The sequence below is a fragment of the Schistocerca nitens genome, chromosome 9 (genome assembly GCF_023898315.1).
Source record: "Schistocerca nitens isolate TAMUIC-IGC-003100 chromosome 9, iqSchNite1.1, whole genome shotgun sequence".
In the NCBI taxonomy this organism is placed as follows: domain Eukaryota; kingdom Metazoa; phylum Arthropoda; class Insecta; order Orthoptera; family Acrididae; genus Schistocerca; species Schistocerca nitens.
The window spans coordinates 208,485,164-208,504,750 of record NC_064622.1 but is presented as its reverse complement, the minus strand read 5'-3'; the positions used below and the strand labels follow the sequence as shown (position 1 = coordinate 208,504,750).

The 19,587-nt window shown below is 39.6% G+C and overlaps 1 protein-coding gene across 1 annotated transcript in view; it reads right to left on the bottom strand.

Annotated features, from left to right (window-relative positions):
- LOC126204100 (uncharacterized) overlaps nt 1-2,179 on the bottom strand; it is a 90,218-nt gene extending 88,039 nt beyond the window's left edge. The window contains exon 1 of the mRNA XM_049938517.1: nt 2,132-2,179. Within this exon, the coding sequence (XP_049794474.1) occupies nt 2,132-2,179 (48 nt within the window). The remainder of the gene's footprint in view (nt 1-2,131) is intronic.
- Between the last annotated feature and the right edge of the window lie 17,408 nt (nt 2,180-19,587).

The following is a 19,587-nucleotide window of genomic DNA, read 5'->3' as shown; positions in this document are numbered from 1 at the left end:
CGGCACAGCCAGGCTGTAGAGAAATCGTGGCTGATAATTCTAGCATTTCCGAAATGGCGCTTCAGCAGCTGCTTGACTGGGTTTGCAATGTGCGGAGGTGCACCATCTTGCATAAAAATGATGCCATCCACACATCCACGCTGTTGGAGAGCTGGAATGACGTGGTTGCGCAGAAGACACTCATAACACTTTCCAGTGACAGTACAGGTAACAGGACCGGCCATGGAAAAAATGTGGCCCTGTGATAAATGATGCCGTAAACTCGCACCACACGGGGACCTTGTCAGGATGAAATGGTACTGGTTTATTTGCGTGTGGGTTTTCCGCTGCCCATATTCGACAGTTCTGTGTTTTGACATATCCTGTCAGATGGTAGTGGACTTCGTCGTCTGTCTACATAATCTTCCACCGCCAATGATTGTCCACATCTATGCGAGCCTGAAACTCTAAAGCAAACATCTCTCTTGCTGGCAGGTCAACAGGAAGCAACTCGTGCTCATGGGTAATTTTGAATGGTTAGCGAAGAAGGATATTGCGTAGAATTTAAAGCACCGTGCTCACGGCTATGTCCAATTCTCTGTGCAATAAACGTTTGCACACCACCATTCGTCTCCTCCTGCATTGCTGTGGCCACTGCTTCCACTGACGTCGAATCAATTCCTTTCCTTCCTCTACCAGGTTGCACACCGAAGAACCCGTCTTCTCGAATTTTCGAATCAATTTCTCCAGACCCACGGCAGTCATGGGACTAACGCCTTTTTTCAAACCCTTCTGTGTCCGGAACTTCTGCAGAGCGACGTGAGCACAGTCATCATTCTTGTAATACAGCTTTACAAGCAGAGCGCGATCCTGCATTGAGACAGTCGTGGCGAACGTCGCAGATGCGAGAGGAGGAGGATCCCTCTACCCGGAGTGCTTATACAAACTTCAGTGTGTCGAGTGCATGACAGGTGTCTTCATTTACGTATTCTGACACATACAGCAACATCTATTGATCCATTTTCACACTATTTTTTTCTTGTCATACGTTTTCCCCCTTCTACGACAATATTCCATTGCAATTTGACGTCATTCTGACCACAGGTGTTATTTCTACAGCCGTTTGAAAATTTAATTATAATCACTCTATATATATCGTAGGATCAGCAGAAGATATAGGGGCCATTCGTTACGTCATGGAATAGTTTATTTGGTGCGAGAGCCATTACGGAGACCCTCAACAAACTCCAGTGACAGTCCCACAAGAGAAACATTGTGTACCCCACAGAGCGTTACGGTAGAAAGTTCGACATGGTACGTTCGAAGAACAGAAGGGTATATAAGGTTTGATAAATAGTATCCGGACACACATATACAGGGTGAGTCACTAACTATTGCCATCAAGAATAACTCCGAAAGTATTATAGGAGATGAAAAGTTTGTGGGACAAAAGTTGCATGGGTGCATGGGACAACGGGGGCCTTAATATGACACTTTTTTTTTTTTTTTTAGGTAAGTGGGTCAGTTCAGAGATAAGAAGGTCAACTTCATTTTTTAAATGAGATACCATACTTTGGTACTTATTTTCTGATAGCGGCTATCGAGGCGAATCCAATGATGTGTAACAGTAAGGTCTTTGATGGTCAACGAGGGCCACAAACGTGCCATGAACATCCATTTACAGAAGGTGTTCTGAGTGATGACCATTGGTATCAACGCAGTGCTGCAGTCTTCTTATCATGGATTGAGTTGTATTCCTTATCACATCGGCACTTATCGAAGCACATGCCCTGAAAATTCTCTCTCGCATATCTTCAGGTGTAGTTGGAACGTCTTTATAAACAACGAATACCCACAAGAAAAAATCCAGAGGCGTCAAGTCTGGCAAATGTGCCGGCGACGACATATCTCTTCCGCGTCCAATCCAACGATGTTAATACCCCCATATCAGCATAAACGGTATGTAAGTGACACAGAACTTGAACCAACCTGTTATGCTGTGTCTGTTGTCTATCCTACACCTCTCGCAAATCTCTGCAGCTTGTAGTTGTGAAGAAATATTTACTGTAATATAGTGGTGTATTGGGTAATTTTTTGCAAGTTTTGTTCTGTTCTAAAACTAGAGAGTGTGATTAAGGGCTTAGGAACGCACCTGTGTAAGCTCTTGTGACAGATATGCACCACGAGTTGCTTGTGGCATGTTGGTCTGTGACATCATATGATGTATGGAACTGCCAGCATTAGCCCATGACAGTTACAGAGGTGTAACTCATATAGGGACTTCTAGTAAGGCGAACTCAGTTTGCTGCCAGTCCACTTCGAGTGGTGTAGAGTTATCAGTCAATCATCAGTTTGTTTTCTTATTGGGTATCTTAAAATCCTACGTATTTGTTTTCATTTATTAATATGTAGAAGCTAGTTTCAACGCTTTGTTTTTCTGGTTACGACTTCTTGTGCACACTTCACTCTTTGAATTGCATTGCACTATAAATATGTTGCTCGTATTCTGCTTCAATACTTATCGCATTCATAATGTTGAGCAGAGAAAATTTTTTCTATATTTGTTTTTGTTTCATATAAAACATAAGCTGGGTGTTCTGTGAACGTATGTCTCTTGTTACTCCTTAGGAATACGTCTGTGAACTGCTCCATTTACATTCTTTGTAAGTACACTGCTCACATTCTACGTCATCTTTCCTGCATTTGGTGGGGAGCTTTATTTTGTCACGGAATGAATACGTAATTTAGTTTTGAATAGTGTTACTTCTTGCAACTGAGTGTCATGGACTTCATAGTGGTTTACAGGGTACGGACATAGATGCAGAGTAGTGTGATTGATAATCGATGTGACTGGAGAATACTTCCTTGCAAATACCAAACATGTAGCAGCAGATGCGCAGATGTGTTCACATGTATTTAACAGGTATTACTAACAATAAATTTTAGGAGAAATCAATGTACACTAATTATCCTCTCCAAAGAAAATTTCAGGGGTCTCCATTGAACGTTATAAATTTAGAAGACAGGACGCGGACAAAAGTAACGTAGAATACGATCAGCATGTTTACCACGCATTTGAATCGAGCAGTTCATACACGGAATCGTAAGCAGTAACAAACAGGCATGAATCCAGAGAATACCATGTGACAGAACCAGCTTCTGTTAAATGTGAAACAAAAACAAACATGGAATAGTTTACCCCACCTAATATTACAGATTTGAGCAAAAATGTAGCAAAATACGAGCAGCGTACCTACTTGTACAATGCAATTCAAAGAGTACAATACAGACAAGATGTTTGTAATCAGAAACACAATGCTATGTAACCGGCTTCTGTGTCATGTTATTTCACATGGTTATAAGGGTCTGACATGTGCTACAGCGTAATTATTTGCACATCTACTGGCCGCACGGTCGAAATCGCAATAATTGATTTTACAAATTAATAATTTTGCTGTCAAAAGCTGACCACGATATAATTTACAAAATTTTACCTGACTGTGAAGTCCAGCTATTAGAAGTTAATCTTAATTTTTGATTGTGATTTCTCGAATGTATCACTTTGCAGGGTATCGAAAGCATTTCTAGGTACACACTTTACCATCAGACTACCAGGCCACCGACAAAGAATAAATAAAAAATATTTTAGTGGCAAATTTTCCCGTATTAGAATTTCATTGCGAGGCCGCTAGGAGCACTGCTGTCGATCTCTGCTTGCGTATCATAACATGGGTGTCGCATTTCTTATAATCTGGTGGCCGGCAGCAAGAGGGTGCAGTCACCAGTCGGCGTGGAGGGTGGCGCGGTGCAGAGCCGAGAGAGAGTTCGTAGGAGGTCGCCGGCGAGGCGGAGGCGACAGCACGGCGAGGCGTCAGGACATCTTTCGAGCGGATAGCCGATGGGTCTCTCCAAGTTCGTCCCACATACTTTAAAATAGAGACACAAGTACTCCTATCCTATTCCAGCGACGGTGACAATTGTTTAAACAGTCCACAGTTTTAAACCTAAGCCAAGTTAGCTCATGAGTTCTAAACTAAGGGCGGTATACACTGAGGTGGTAGAAGCTGTGAAATAGCGATATGCACACGATCGGTCTTTCGTATTGAGGTGATTTATGTGAAAAGGTTTCCGACATGATTTTGGCCGCACGACGTGACAGACTTTGAACGCGGAATGATAGTTGGAGCTAGACACATGGAACATTCCATTTCGGAAATCGTTAGAGAATTCAATATTTCGAGATCCATAGTGTGAAGAGTGGGCCGAAAATACCAAATTTCAGGCATTACCTCTAACCAAGGAAAACGCATTGGCCGATGGCCTTCACATAACGACCGAGAGCAGCGGCGTTGCGTACAGTTGTCAATGCTAACAGACAAGCAACAGTGCGTGAAATAAGTTCAGAAACGGACGTATGACAAACGTATCCGTTAAGACTGTTCGGCGAAATTTGGCGTTAACATGCTATGGAAGCAGACGACCGACGCGAGCGCCTTTCCTAATAGCAAGACATCGGCTGCAGAGCCGCTCCTGTGCTCGTGACGATGTCGATTGGACTGTAGAACTTTTTCCAGTTCATAGTGGGGTTGTTACAGCATTTAGCATGTTTGATATGAGGAAACAAGCAGTCTTGGTTGCAGTGTTACTGGAAAATAATAAAAAAAATTCAACACTGGAAGCAAGACTGCTTATTTCTTCATACCTAGACGACTGGGAAAACGTGGCTCGGTCAGATGAGTCCCGCTTTTAGTTGGTGAGAGCTGATGGTGGGGTTCCAGTGTGGCGCATACCCCACGTAGCAACGACCCAAGTTGTCAACAAGGCAATGTGAAAGCTGGTCGGGGTGCCTGTGTTTCCACGGAGAGGTCTGAGACCTCTGGTCCAACTGAACCTATCGTTGAATGGAAATGGTTTTGTGTTCGGATACTTGTTCCAAAACAACGACGGAATATTTATGGATAACAGTCCGCCGTGTCACGGGGCCACAGTTCTTTACGATTGATTTGAAGAACGTTCTCGACAGTTCGAGCAAATGATTTGGGCGACCTTACCGCCCGATGTGAATCCCATCGAACATTTATGGGACATATCGAGAGGTCAGTTCGTGGACAATATTCTGAAGCGGAAGCACCTTCGCAATTATGGACGAGTATAGAGGCAGCAACGTTTAATATTTCTGCAGGGAATCTCCAACATCTTGTTCAGTATATGCCACTTAGAGTTGCTGCAGTACGACGGGAGAAAGGAGATCCCACATCAAATTAAGAGATTTCCTATGACTTTTATCATCACACTGTGTCTTTAAACAGCAGATACACTGTTTATGAAAAGCTCTCAGGTTTTCAGCTGGCTGGCAGTATTATAAAACCGCGACGTTTCGACTTCTGGCTTTTCATCTACTGTCTACATCGCGTGTAAGCAGATATACTACTGACAGACAACACTCAAAATACGTTACAAGAAATAAAACAAGCAACGACAAGGATCTCTTCTGAAATGATAGGGAACGATGGTATCAGCATAATCATGATCATGTAGGTTTCGGACCGCCTAGTATCAGTCTTCACAACTATATTTAATTTGTGCCTCCTGAACAGGATACGCAGGACCGGTTCGAGAACATTTTCTCAAGATACTGAATTTTCATTTCGCGCCACTTCTGTCCCCGGAACTCACCTTCTCATCCATGTCAGTTTTCGATAGTAATTCTGATGTGTATCGCACAAAAAATCTCGTACTTGGGTTCTCCTTGCGCCCCTCTCAGCCTGGCACCGTAATTACTTGCCATTCGGTGTCCAGAGTCCTAGAATCGTGATCAAATGATAATGAATTCAATTTACTCGTAAATTCAACTTACACCGGTCCGCGCACCAGAGCGCACAGCACCAGTATGTCCCAAAAATCCAAGCGCAAAAATGCAGTTTTTCAGTGGGTCCTATTTCGGATTTTATTTAACACAGAGATAATGCTTCAAAGTTCTGGATAGCCCTTCTTATGACCATTTGTATACGTATGAGAAGAAGGACCATACAGAAGCTATCTTACAATACAGAGTCAAAATGTAAGTATTTCACGCTTCCTTCAGCCCAGGCAAATTAAACAAATCGATTAGTTCTTTTACTTGAGGAGTGATACATAGTGGACCTCAGGTAGTTTGCAAAAGCGACATTTGTTCATTTGCGTATCCTAAGTAAACCTCGGAAAATCATAATTCTCGGGTACGAAAAGTACCAATTGTGAGGATTCCAATTTCTATTATTTCAGTTCATAACAGATCGTCGAAATTTTTACCATATGTTCTTGAGATGATATTCTCGGGCAGCTTAGAAAACTTTCTCCATATCATTATTAGTTACCGAGATCCAAAGGTTCAGGACTACAGTACTTATGCACGTAAAATATGTCCGTAATATTCGGTCTGAAGCATAAATGTAGTTTTAAATAACGTAGTGTTTACGTGACAAGGTTCCACTTGTAAATCTCGGATCATCGCAAGCTTTCTGAGGCCACCAAATTATTAGTCAGCATTTCTTCACCAACAATTTTCTGACGCACTGTCTTTGTATAATAGGCACTTCACGTCTATACAAATATGCCCAAAATGGTATTGCAGTGACAAAAAATGGAATAAGAAGTGTCTTAACACGTCTGAAAAGAATTTAAAGTAACTGCGATAACTTATGAGTTACTGAAAAGACTGCAAATTCAGTAAGATATTTCTAATAATACTTTTACTGTTTTAAGATATAAATCATAACTCGGGTGTTTTCGATGAATTGCAATCGATTAGCTAAGTATCCATAAAAGTAAATCAAATGCTTTTGATTTAATCTTATATTATGCGTACATATTAGTTGTTTATAATTGTGTCGAAGTATATAAGTAATTGTCAAAATTTACTTACCTATAGAATCCGTTTAGTGTAAGCACCACACCCTCCTGTAGTAGTAAAACTAAGGGAACAAGCGAAACACAAAAAAGGCAAATATGTTCCTCTTTGAGAGACTCTGACAGGAAAGTGGGAACCAGGTACCAGGTACCTCGCCAAAAATTTTGGTGGGCGAACATATTCGCGCTTTTGTGTTGAAAGATCAGAGAGAAGTGGTGGTGGAAGTGAGAGGAGACAGTGGTGGTGGTAGAGAAAGGAGACAGATATGGTGGTACAGAGAGAGTGGCAGTGAAAGAGAAGACCGTAGCATTGGGAGCCAAAGAGAGAGGAGATACTGATGGTCAGTGAGAGGCTGTCGCAGTAAAAGAGAAAGAGAGATGGATGTAGATAGAAGCAATAGGAGCAAGAGGGAGAAGAGACAGTGGAAATGAAAAGTACAAATCAGTGGGGCCAATAATGGAATTGGATGGTGTGGACCCTTCCAAACCGCCGACATTTAGGTATAGGGGAGGACCCATTTTGAACGACATTTTTAAATACATTGGTATAGGGGACAAAAATAAGTTGGATCCGCGGAATTTTTGATTTGCCACAGTATGGTGGAGACAGTAGCAATGGGCGAGAGACGCAAGGAGACAGTGTAAGTGAGAGAGGAGACAGTGGCATGGGATATATTGTAAATCAATAGAAAAGGGAAACAGTGGGAGAGAGACTATTTAGACACTGTCAGTGAGAGAGAGATGCTTGGTATGAAGGTTTAACTGCAAAGAGAGACTGGGTAAAACAATTTAGAATGTCTGTGTTAAAATTTTTGGTGATGGAGGTTGAATGAGAATGGCAGCTGGTTCCCCACTTTTCTTTGAGGGGAGGACCTTTCTTGTGCTCCGACAGAAGCATTTTTCTGCTGCTGATAAAAATACACCGAAACACAAATACACCATCATCCCCATTGCTGCTGTCTGCCTCCAGAGTAAGTTACCCTGAACTGTTTGCACAATTCAATGCCCTGCTCCATTTAGAAGTTGAAGCACTTCGTTTTACAAGTATGATAACTTTTCCCTAAAAAAAATCAACATATGAATCTGTCAAACAGTAAAACAAACGTTCAGATTTTCTCCCAGTTACAATTTTTGTCTCTCAGATACTCAAGGTACTTCCTTCCCTCCTCTCTCCTTTGCCTGTTTTCTGTCACCTGTCCCCATCTTCCATCCTTTTCTCGAGTAAATTGCTGTCAGTGCCCACAGTTTAAATCTATCAGCCTATAATTTGTCTCTGTTATTCACTTTTCACATACGAATATAAGCTGTTACTTTTCTACTATAGGTATTAATGTTTCCAAGTAAGGTACGGCCTAATCGTCCAAATGTTGCCAGGATAAATAAATAAATAACTAAAAAATAAACGGTTCCCCATATTTTGATCTTCCCCCAAGTAACAGGTTGTAAGAGCCTCCGACTCCATGTGCAACTTACCCTTCATCTCGAGGACGATGAATTGCTGTAAAAGGACTAACCGTTGTTAAGCAGCTATTCAGTCTATAAATCGCTTTCTACAGTAAAATAATTTGCAAATCAAACTATTTCGGAGCTACCTTTGTTAACATGCTGAAGACAGGGGTAAGTCCAGATCACTTTCCTCCTGAGAAAGTCGTTACTGGTCCGACGACGTCCCACGGCGCGACGTATGGATTTGAAGTGCCGTTAGTAGCCCATCTCACGTGACTTTCTGCCCTCCTTGCACGGAAACGGGGACATGAATATTGTAAAAACCAAAACGTTCCTACTTACCCTGCCGCTGTTTCTTTTAGTTATTTTTCTTCCTTCATATTAAAGAGAATCTTCAATGACCACAGAATACACAAAGACTCTTCCAATTAACCATATCGTTTACTTTTATAATGAAACAAATTTTTGTATTTAAAACAGCAAGCGAGTCTCACCTAAATGTGAGGTCTACAGTGTACACATAAAATCTTAAAGAGGAACTATTCTTCTAAGGAAAAAGTAAATAATAGAGTACGTCAACAGACGCGGATACACTAAATGTCATTCGTTCACAAGATAATTCACCGAATGATAAAGGGAATAACTGTCAAAAAACAATGTTCCTTCCTTTGAGTGCAAGACACAAAATTTTACAAATACTGCTTTATGATAATGACAATATTCTTAAAATAGGGCTGCCAGGAACATCTACATCTACCCAATGAATAAAGTTTAAAGAGCAAAGAATTTGCTCTACACTCCATAGTTTTGCCTGATCATTTAAAAAAAATACAAATTTCTCTTTACTAGCGAAGTAAGCAGAAAAATTTACACTATTATCACCCCTGTTAATAACATATTGTTTAGTTTCCTCAAATAGTTATCTCCATATACTGTTATACTATAATGTCCTGAGAGGAAACAGTAAAACAGACGAAGAAAGACTACCAAAAAACGTTCGATTCCATTCACAGATCAGCCTTGTTTTCCACGCTTCGTGACTCTGAAATAAGTAATATACTAACAAATTTAATCAAGCAGCTTCCCATAAATACTCAGCCAAAAAACAAGATTTTTGAGAAGATATCACATCCATTCAAAATTAAAGGTGGCGCCATTAACAGTGTTTCGGAAAGAATAACTCAACGATGAGAAAACGTACTTTGAGAAACTAGAATTACTCAAATATTTTTCAGGAAAAATATCAGTGATAGCGAGTTTGCAGCCCTTAACATCTTAAAGAAAATAAATGATCAATATATTTTATTCATCCGAATCACTAAAAACATATATTTGAAAAATCAATTAAGTCGGAAAGTTTAAATAATGGACTACATTTTGTCACAGTACACTTACATCAGGAAGGTTTTGGAGACTAAGGTAGAACTCTTCTCTCATTTAGGTCCACATGCTTTATTGCTTTGTTATTGCAGAACAATTCCTCATTAAATGTAACAATGAATGTGGAAAATGGATACAACTTCACGGTGTGGCCCAGCAGGAATGGTCAATATTCAGAGAGATAAGTGTAACGATAATTCGAAACAAAAAGATCAGGTAAACATGAGCTTTAAAATGCCTACCTTAACAGGTAGAAGCACTTCTTCATCGTCTGTGAAAGAGAATCTCTTCTATTGATATCTCTTTGCTTTCCATATTTTCGGAAGAGGTATTATGGACTAAAACAAGCAAATATTGTCCAATACCAATAAACATGGGCTGTAAGATGCATACCTTAATAGCTATGAGCACTTGTTCAGTAAACGAAATGTTTTTCGCAGTATCGAAGATGAACAATGGCTCATAGCTGTTAAGGTATACACTTTAGAGCCCATGTTTACTGGATTTTTTTCTTGTTTTGGACTATAGTACCACCTCTCAGAATATGGAAAGCAAATAATCTGAAATAAAAGAGATTGGTTTCGCAGTGTCGAAGATGAAACAGTGCTCCTGGCCTTTAAAGTATGCATTTCAGAGCCCACGTTCACTACACTATTGCTTCGAATGATCCCGTCACATCCTGAATAATGACCATTCCTTCTGGGACGCCCTTTATATCCCAGACCTCCATGATTATTTGATATGTTGTCTAGTCTGGGACGTCTACTTGGTCATCAACTTGCTCGTCACCGTCATTCTTAGAAGCTCTGACTGCAGTAGTTTTGTCCTTAAACCTCACTGAATTATCACCAAGCAGAACCAAAAAGAAATCATGAATACTAAGGTGGAAAATGAAATACAGATTTGTATAATCACCTAACTGCAGTAAAAGTAACGTTTCAGCTTAACAAATCCGATATGGAACATATCAGGACAGTAGTATTTAACGCTGAAGTCCTTAAACCAAAATGCAATACTTTGCTTGGAAAATTATCCTCGCAAATATCATATATGAGGAAATGTCTTCAACAAATACGTCGGACATCTCTAACCATCAGCTCACCACCAAGAGAAATCGTAAAACAGAGTATGGAATCACACATGTGACGGAGCAATACATGAAAGATTTAAAACACGAGAGCTTCTTACACTCACAAATCAGAAATGAAATGGAAAAATTTCGGAAATAGACACTCAAAATCTTTATAACTGTAGATACTACTAAATACTACATAAGTGTAGTAAATACTACATAAGTGTACAGAAGACAAACATACATTATCCAAGATTTCTTAGCAAACAACGGTAGAAACTTCTGCGAAATATTTACATAAGAGATTCAAAATTATCATGCCCCAGGCTAATGCTTCAGATGTCCAGGAAACAAATAACAAAGTAAACTGCTAAATTTTTGCAGTCTACTTTCAAAACTTAAGAAACAGTGGAAGGCTAAATTATTAAATCATTTTGATAAACCTATACCGAATCTTGATTCGCCACTGCCCATACTGGAAGGAGTCTGTTAAATTATGTCATAAGGGAGAAATTATAAGCATGAGATAAACATCAATAGTGTGTATGTGTGTGTGTGTGTGTGTGTGTGTGTGTGTGTGTGTGTGTGAATGGTTGTGACTATTCCAAATCATTTATGAAATATTATATAATATCTGAAGAACTAAAAATCCGGGAACATTGGTCTACAATGAATTACCTACTGAACAAGAAAGGAGACAATCAGACATAAACCACACTTCACACTCCACTGCTTATAAAATCTTCTCTAAATCTCTACTAAACAGCACAGAAATAAAAATATCTCTTAACAGTAGAATACAGTTAGAATCTCTAAAAAGCAGGTCGTATTTAGAAGAAATTCTGAAGACTAAAAGTACCCTTTAAATTAAAACCAAAACTTAACAAATATTAATTATTTTTGTGGATTCCAAATAAAAAATATACGATTTCATTAACAAACACTGCGTAACATGCTAGACGGCTTTCAAGTTTAAAAACCAAGGGAATTGATCAAATAAGCTTGAGTGACACGATTTCAAAAGTTTGTTTTTTTGGGGAAGGAGAGAAATTTTGGCGCCATTCAAGATAAAGAGAATGGTCAGGGAGGGATCTACTGCTTAATTTAGTTCTGTTGAGAGTGATTAGACATTGGCAAAACGGATCGAAGGCTATTATTGTTGACAAAATTCTTCTTGTGCTCAACCTAACTATATTTTCTCATTACAATGCAATCAAACAGCCAAAGTTTTAGTCAAAATATGAGTAGGTTTGATTTGCGAATACATTATTTAAGTTGAGATCTATTTTAAATTTGAAGCAAAAATTATGAAGGGAACAATGTTAGTGGCTAAGGACGAGACAGTTAAAGTGTGTATAAATCGACCAACATTCATGTCCACTATGGGAGAAAAGGGCGACTAACTAAGAGTCAATATGGCGATTTGGAATGGAGATTATCTTTCTGTCGCGTTTGTCTGGTGTCCCAGTCGGTGGACTGCTCACTGGAGAGACAGATGCTGAGTAGTTTCTCTATCAGGGCACCTCAGAGAATCACGTGGCCATCCAATGTCGAGAAGTAGTACTACCTTTTTTTTTTTTTTTTTTTTTTTTTTTTTTTTTTTTTTTTTTTTTTTTTTTTTTTTTTTTTACTCATCAGTCTTCGACCTGGTTTGATGCGGCCCGACACGAATTCCTCTCCTGTGCCAACCTCTTCATCTCAGAGTAGCGCTTGCAACCTACGTCCTCAATTATTTGATGGATGTATTCCAATGTCTGTCTTCCTCTACAGTTTTTGCCCTCTACAGCTCCCTGTAGTACCTGGAGGTCATTCCCTGATATCTCAACATATGCCCCATCATCCTTTCCCTTCTCCTTGACAATGTTTTACCCATATTCCTTTCCTCTCCGATCTACACAGAACCTCCTCTTTTCATCCCTTATCTGTCCATCTAATTTTTAACATTCGCCTGTAGCATCACATCTCAAATGCTTCGATTATCTTCTGTTCCGGTTTTCCCACAGTCCATATTTCGCACAATGCTGTGCTCAAAACATACATTCTCAGAAATTTCTTCCTCAAAATAAGGCCAATATTTGATACTAGTAGACTCCTCTTGGACAGGAATGCCCTTTTTGCCAACGCTAGTCTGATTTTGATGTCCTCCTTGCCTGTCTGTCATTGCTTATTTTGCTGTCTAGGTAGCAGAATTCCTTAACTTCATATACTTCGTGACCATCAATCCTGATGTTAAAGTTTCTCGCTGTTCTCATTTCTGTTACTTCTCTTTACTTTCGTCTTTCTTCGATCCACCGGCTATCCATATTCTGTACTGATTGGATGGTTCCTTCTATTCAACAGATCGTGTAATTATTCTTCACTTTCACTCAGGATAGCAATGTCATCAGCGTATCGTATAATTTTGAATTTTAATGCAACTCTAGAACTTTTCTTTTATTTTCATCATTGCCTCTTCGATATATAGATTGAACAGCAGGGGCGAGAGACAACAAGCCTGTCTTTCACCCTTTTTAATCCGAGCACTTCGTTCTTGCTCGTCCACTCTTATTCTTCCCTCTTACTTCTTGTACATTTTGTATATTACCCGTCTTTCCCTTTTTACTCAGAATTTCGAACATCTTGCACCATTTTACGTTTCACGAACGCTTTTTCCAGGTCGACAAATTCTATGAATGTGTATTGATTTTTTTTAGTCTTGCTTCCAAGATCAACTGCGTCACAATTGCCTCCCTGGAGCTTTTACCTTTCCTAAAGCCAAACCGATCGTCATCTAACACTTCCTCAATTTTCTTTTCCATTCTTCAGTATATTATTCTTGTCGGCAACTTGGATGCATGAGCTGTTAAGCTGATTCTGCGATAATTCTCGCACTTGTCAACTCTTGCAGTGTTCTGAATTGCGTGGATGATATTTTTCCGAAAGTCATATGGTATAGCGCCAGAGTCGTACACTCTACACACCAACATGAATAGTCGATCTTTTACCACTTCCCCCAATGAGTTTAGAAATTTTGATGGAATGATATCCACGCCTTCTGAATTATTTGATCTTAAATCCTCCAAAGCTCTCGTAACTTCCGATTCTAATACGGGATTTTTTTATTATCACGTGATTTTCACGTAAACGAAGTGTCGCTCGGGCTGTAAAACATTCTCTCGACTAGGAGCAAATTTTGGACAGGTTCTCAAATGTGAGATAATACGGCATAGAAAGGATTGCAAACTCAGCAGAGGCCCGCACCCACGCCCGAAGAGGAGAGACCCAAGTTGACGGTCTATGGATAGGGGGTCGCCCATATCACGACGCTCCACTCCGTTATCACCACACTAGGCCCTCCGCCATCAGGCAGAGAAGAAACAGACCCCACATGGATGGTTGCAGTTGCTGACTACGCTTCTATCGGGTGAAAAACTGTTTACCCGCTGACGTTCCTTACAGATTGTGTTTTGCAGTCTTGCGTGATAGCAAAGTGGCTGGGACAAAGGTTCTTGAATTTCTACATAAACTAGTGCTCTTGCCAAATTTAAAATAGCGTGTTTCCCTTTTTTAATAGTAATTTCATCTGACTTTACCTGCCAGCAAATAACAGAGAGAATGATTTGCTTAAGACAGACAAGGACCTACCATTTAGAACTGTGGCGGTAGCTGGCAGACCACGGATCACTATGATGGTCTCCGCTATGGTAACGTACTTAAAAAACCGAATACGGAGAATGTAATAACTTTAGTCTTAGGAGAAACTAGTCGTGTTAAAGAAAATAGTGTTTGAATAAAACACAAATTTCTTCGTCATTTGTCCCCTTCTTGTATCAACTCCCTGTCTATACATAAATAGTAGAGGTTGTTGTCGCCAATATTATCTTCCATCGGGGCCTAGTATTTTTGTAGGGGTAAGCGGAGAGCGATGTCGGCGCACGGAAGAGGGAATATTGTTTCACATTTTCAGCGACACACTATCGGTCTCACATGTACTCAAGTCTTTACCGAGATCTTTAAGCGGGAGTGTATCTCGCTACCTTCACTGTCAACGAAAGACAAGAAGCAATTCAGTCTATAGGGAAAGTATAAATTATATTTTGTCGTGCTGGAAGTCAAATCTGGAAGCTGGAGTGATCTGTAGGGATTGAATAAGAGTCCCTAACCGTTCTTTTCACCAACCTGTCGTCTTCTAAAGTTATCTCCCTAGCGCAGAACACAGCTCGTCGGTCGCGGGATCTTCTTCGCCGGAGACTGCTCTGCTGTCATCTCGAAATGAACCTGTGCTTGTGCTTTTTTTGTGGGGTGCCATTTGCCTAGCTTAGTCTCTATATCTACAGAGGGCAACATCTGTAGTATTGGCAATGATGTTAGGCGACACCTCTCATTAATGTATCCTGTTTATTTATATCTTAAAATATCACTTTTTACACTGTCTTCTACAACACTCGACATAGCTTTCTTAATAGTATGGTAACTTTTCTGACAACTTCCGATACAGAGTACGACATGTCTGCCCAAAACATAAATTCACGTCCGGCTCTGAAGAACATCCCAAACAGAGTGAGTAGCAGAGCCGAAGTATTTAATCTCCGAGGCGGGCGAAAGCAACCCTAAGATGTCTTATTTCATTGCTCTTATGTTTCCCAGAACGAGTGAAATTTAATAAACAAAAACGGTGGACACATAGTGGAACCATGAGAGACTGTCATACTGAAAACTGGGTTAAATACAATGAAGCTTATATAAACAATTAATAAGAGAAGTTAGGCGTTTTGGCGCCTAACACCCGAATGTGCCAACCAATCAGAAGCAAGTTCAGTGCAATTGGCGGACTCTCCCACGGGAGCTGCTTGTACCTCACTCCACTTTTGTACCATATGCTACTTGACATGTATCAAGCTGCATCAAGGCGAGCTTCCAGAAATATAAACTACTGGCGGCCACAGCCAGGAATATCACACATCCCCTTCCTTCTCTGATTTCCAAAATTGGCCTGTTCTCGAAGACAACTAACAAGCTTGTAAATGAGAAAATTGTGCCCCAAATTTTAAAAAAATTATGGCTGTTTCCAATCTCTCACTAGTTCCCCTACTCTCTCATTCATGGAAATTCTTAAAAAAAAACTAGAAAATCGTTGTTCCTAAAATATCATCCCAATTAACCAAAACCATTTACTTACTAATGCTAAACATATACTTTCTCATCTTCATTGTATCAAAAAACCTTAACTAAGCACATTTTACATAATGATCTTCTTCTTGCTACAAATTATCATTTATGATTTTCAGCACATAGCTGCCCTTTAAATTTTCTGTAGTCTTGTTATTGAACAGTAAATATCGGCACGTGGGCCATTAAATCTCCTCACAAACACTCACTACACTTATTGATGTCTATATATGATAGGAACTAAACTATATATCTTCTCGGCGCAATGTCTTCTATCTTTACACATTACAATTTTTTCATCTAATATCAGCGCAGTGCCGTCCACTTTTACCTAATAACACTCACTTCTTTTCGTTTTACTAGGCCGTCCATATATACTGTTTACTATCACTTAATTCATAAGTACTCTACATTCTATCAGTATATAAGTGTCCTTAAATAAAATTCATACATTGATATTACATAGCTTTACAATATAAACAATATTGCATTGATCATAATACAATAATACTCACAAAGTCTTTGTTACTACTGTGTTGACTGCAGGGCTGTCATTTGAATTTTCTCCTCGCGCGTCTAGTGTTTCTAATATTGACTCATCGGTCAGTGCACTCTCGCACCACCAGTTAATGTTTTGCCGTTACACATCAGGCGTGCCTCCCCCCTGTCAGCGCTTACTTTCATTCAAGTTACAAACGGCGCTCGACGCACCGCTATCTTACGTCTACGTATTGAACATGCGAATGACATGAGGAAAGCTCTCATTTCATATTTCAGGTTTTATTTTCATTTCATTCGATAACTTAAGTAGGCATCCAAACAAGATTCACAGGTCTTTTGAGAGAACCGAAGATAGCCTAGATCGTGACAACAGAGATACATAGCGAAACAAATCCTGTTGCTTTAATTCTCTTGTAGCTTATTATGAACTTTGCTGCTCAAAAATGTAAACACTATGAATATAACAAAATTTTCTCATGTGCTTTATGCATTTGTATCTCAGTACTTATTATCGTCTGAGTCCTATGCGATATTCATGTTTTATGTTCATTAGCTGAGTGAGTAACATTTCTGTGTCGTGATACAATTAATAATAATGCTTCGGCGGAAATACTTCGCCCACTAATCCCTAAACGTGTGGCCGACTCTCACGTCGCCTATTACCTTCCTATTTCCTATCATCATATACGAGTGGTCGACTTCTGTTGTCGATCTAAAACTCTTTCATCATCATTTTAACTGTGGCTGGACTCATCCTAACCTAAATACACTACCAATCATTAATTTCAATACACCCTGATATGTCAGATTTACAACACAAATTAAACGATATTTCTCACAAAATTGAAAAAGTATAAATTCCACACATATAATGCAATCACAATCCTTATATTTTACTTTCATCAAAGTATCCTCCTTTGGATTTAATGACTGTCTCACAAACTTGAGGCATGCAGTCAATCAGTTTTTGTAGGTATCGAGAATCTAGATCATTCCACACATCCTTAACAATATTCCAGAGATGTTCCTTGCTGGATATTTTAACTCTCCTGATACGTCTGTCCATTTCATCCCAGAGCATTTCAACGGGATTACAATCGGGGCTTTGGGACGCACATACCATATCATTCAGTACTTTCTCTCCTTCCTTTGATGCAGTGTAGTTTGTACAGTATGCTGACCGATGTTACGGGTCATTATCCTGTTCTAAGGTGAGCCCTTTCCCTGTTATGCGCAATCCACTCCGTATTGCATGATACTGAAGTATGCGGTGGTACTGCTTCTGTTCCATACAATCTTCTATTTTCACAATGTCGTCAACTCTATCTATATCTGGCAAAACATCCTCAAACCACAATAGAACCTCCACCGTGCTTAACTGCAGGTAGAACACCTACTGGGCTACCGTTTCCCCTACAAATCGGCGAACAAATATTCTACTTCTGGTTGCAAAAAATCTCCGATCCATCGGTGAATAACACTTTCGTCCACTCTTCTAATGTCCAATTGCGATGTATTCTAGCCCATTCAAGTCTCTTCTGTTTATTTATGTGCCTTAGAAGTGGTATCTTGCTGTGACACATCCTTTCAAGCCGGCTTTAGACAGTCTCCTTTATACTGTTGCAATAGATATTGTTGCCGTGTTCATTTCTACCAATTCTGCACGAATTTGGGGCGCTGTTTTGAATCAGTTTCTCTTATTGGTAATTCTGATATATTTATCATCACTTTTAGTTGTTTTACGAGGTCGTCCTGGTGGTGGCATGTCCTTACTTCTACCTGTTGTCCTCTGGCGATGAAAGGTGTATTGAAGCACCCTATAGACACACTACACTGTTTCGCAATTTGGCGAATACATAATCCTGCTTGGCTAAGTGCTACAACTGCAGCACACTTCTCTATGGAGCCATACTAGCGATGTGCACACTTCAGTGTCACGAAGGAACTGACGTTCAGGAACCACATGTTATGTATCATAACAATGCTTACCGTTCGCAGCGGATATTGCATCACTACAGGGAACAACACATGTGCACCAAATGCCGCGTCCGTCGGCAAATAGGTAAACAAACATATCAGATAGGTACATATCGTTTATGTACACAACATTTTTTGTTGGATACTATTGTATCTCGATGACCAAAAACAAAAATCATGAGATGTGTACAACTATTGTAGTATTCCTTTGCTTCCTCAACACTACCCACAGTATTATACCTTATCTACAGAGAACTAGACGTCATTTATTGGGTGTGTTGAAATTAATGAGCGGTAGTATATATATATATATATATATATATATATATATATATATATATATATATATATATATATATATATATATTGCAGCGGAAACCTCATCACTTCATGTAATCACTCACAGACCATACCAATTGTTGCTAATAAAGTTAAATCTAATCGTCTCAGGACCAATCCGTACTGTTTGTGCTAATTGTGTCCACTTACTTGGTTTGCCGCCGTCCTCTTCGTCTGTGTCAGCTGCAGACTAGCTAATAAAGAAATATAGAAGATTGTTTTCTCTGTATATATGCATATGTAATTTCTTTGTGTTGCATAACATTTGTAAAAAGTTTCTGTACTTAGTTTATAGGGTGTTCTGCTGCCTGTGTGGATGAGGATTTTAGTTCTTATAGCCCAGGTTCTGTACTTGGTTTGCAAACTTTATGCTGCGTTTTATCTTTTGTGATATATAAGTATAGTCTATGATCGGTTGCTTAACTGTTCAATTAGTACATCTTTTGTTTCAATTCATCCCTTTTTGTCTCTTTTTTTTTTAATAGAGAGGAAGGATAGATGACAGAGTTTAGTTCAGAATGATGCAGAGGGAAGAACTAACAGCGTGAAAAAAAGGAAGTAAACTGTTAGTTAACTCAGGTACCTGGTAGGCGTCAGCTACCTAGCAATGCGAAGAGTGCTATTGCCCCCTATGGTTACTCTGTTTCTGATGAAATCTTTTGTTATCAACACTATTATACAATCCTTTGCTCTGTCCGGTCTTTGGGCTAGGCAACTCCACAGCACTAGGATGAGCCAGTCTAATTATCCTAAACGAACCCTCAAAACGACTGGCTACAAATTTGATTTTCTGTTGATCTGTCAGTTGTCAGGTATGACGCCCTCAAACTGACGAATAAAGTCAACACAATGTACAC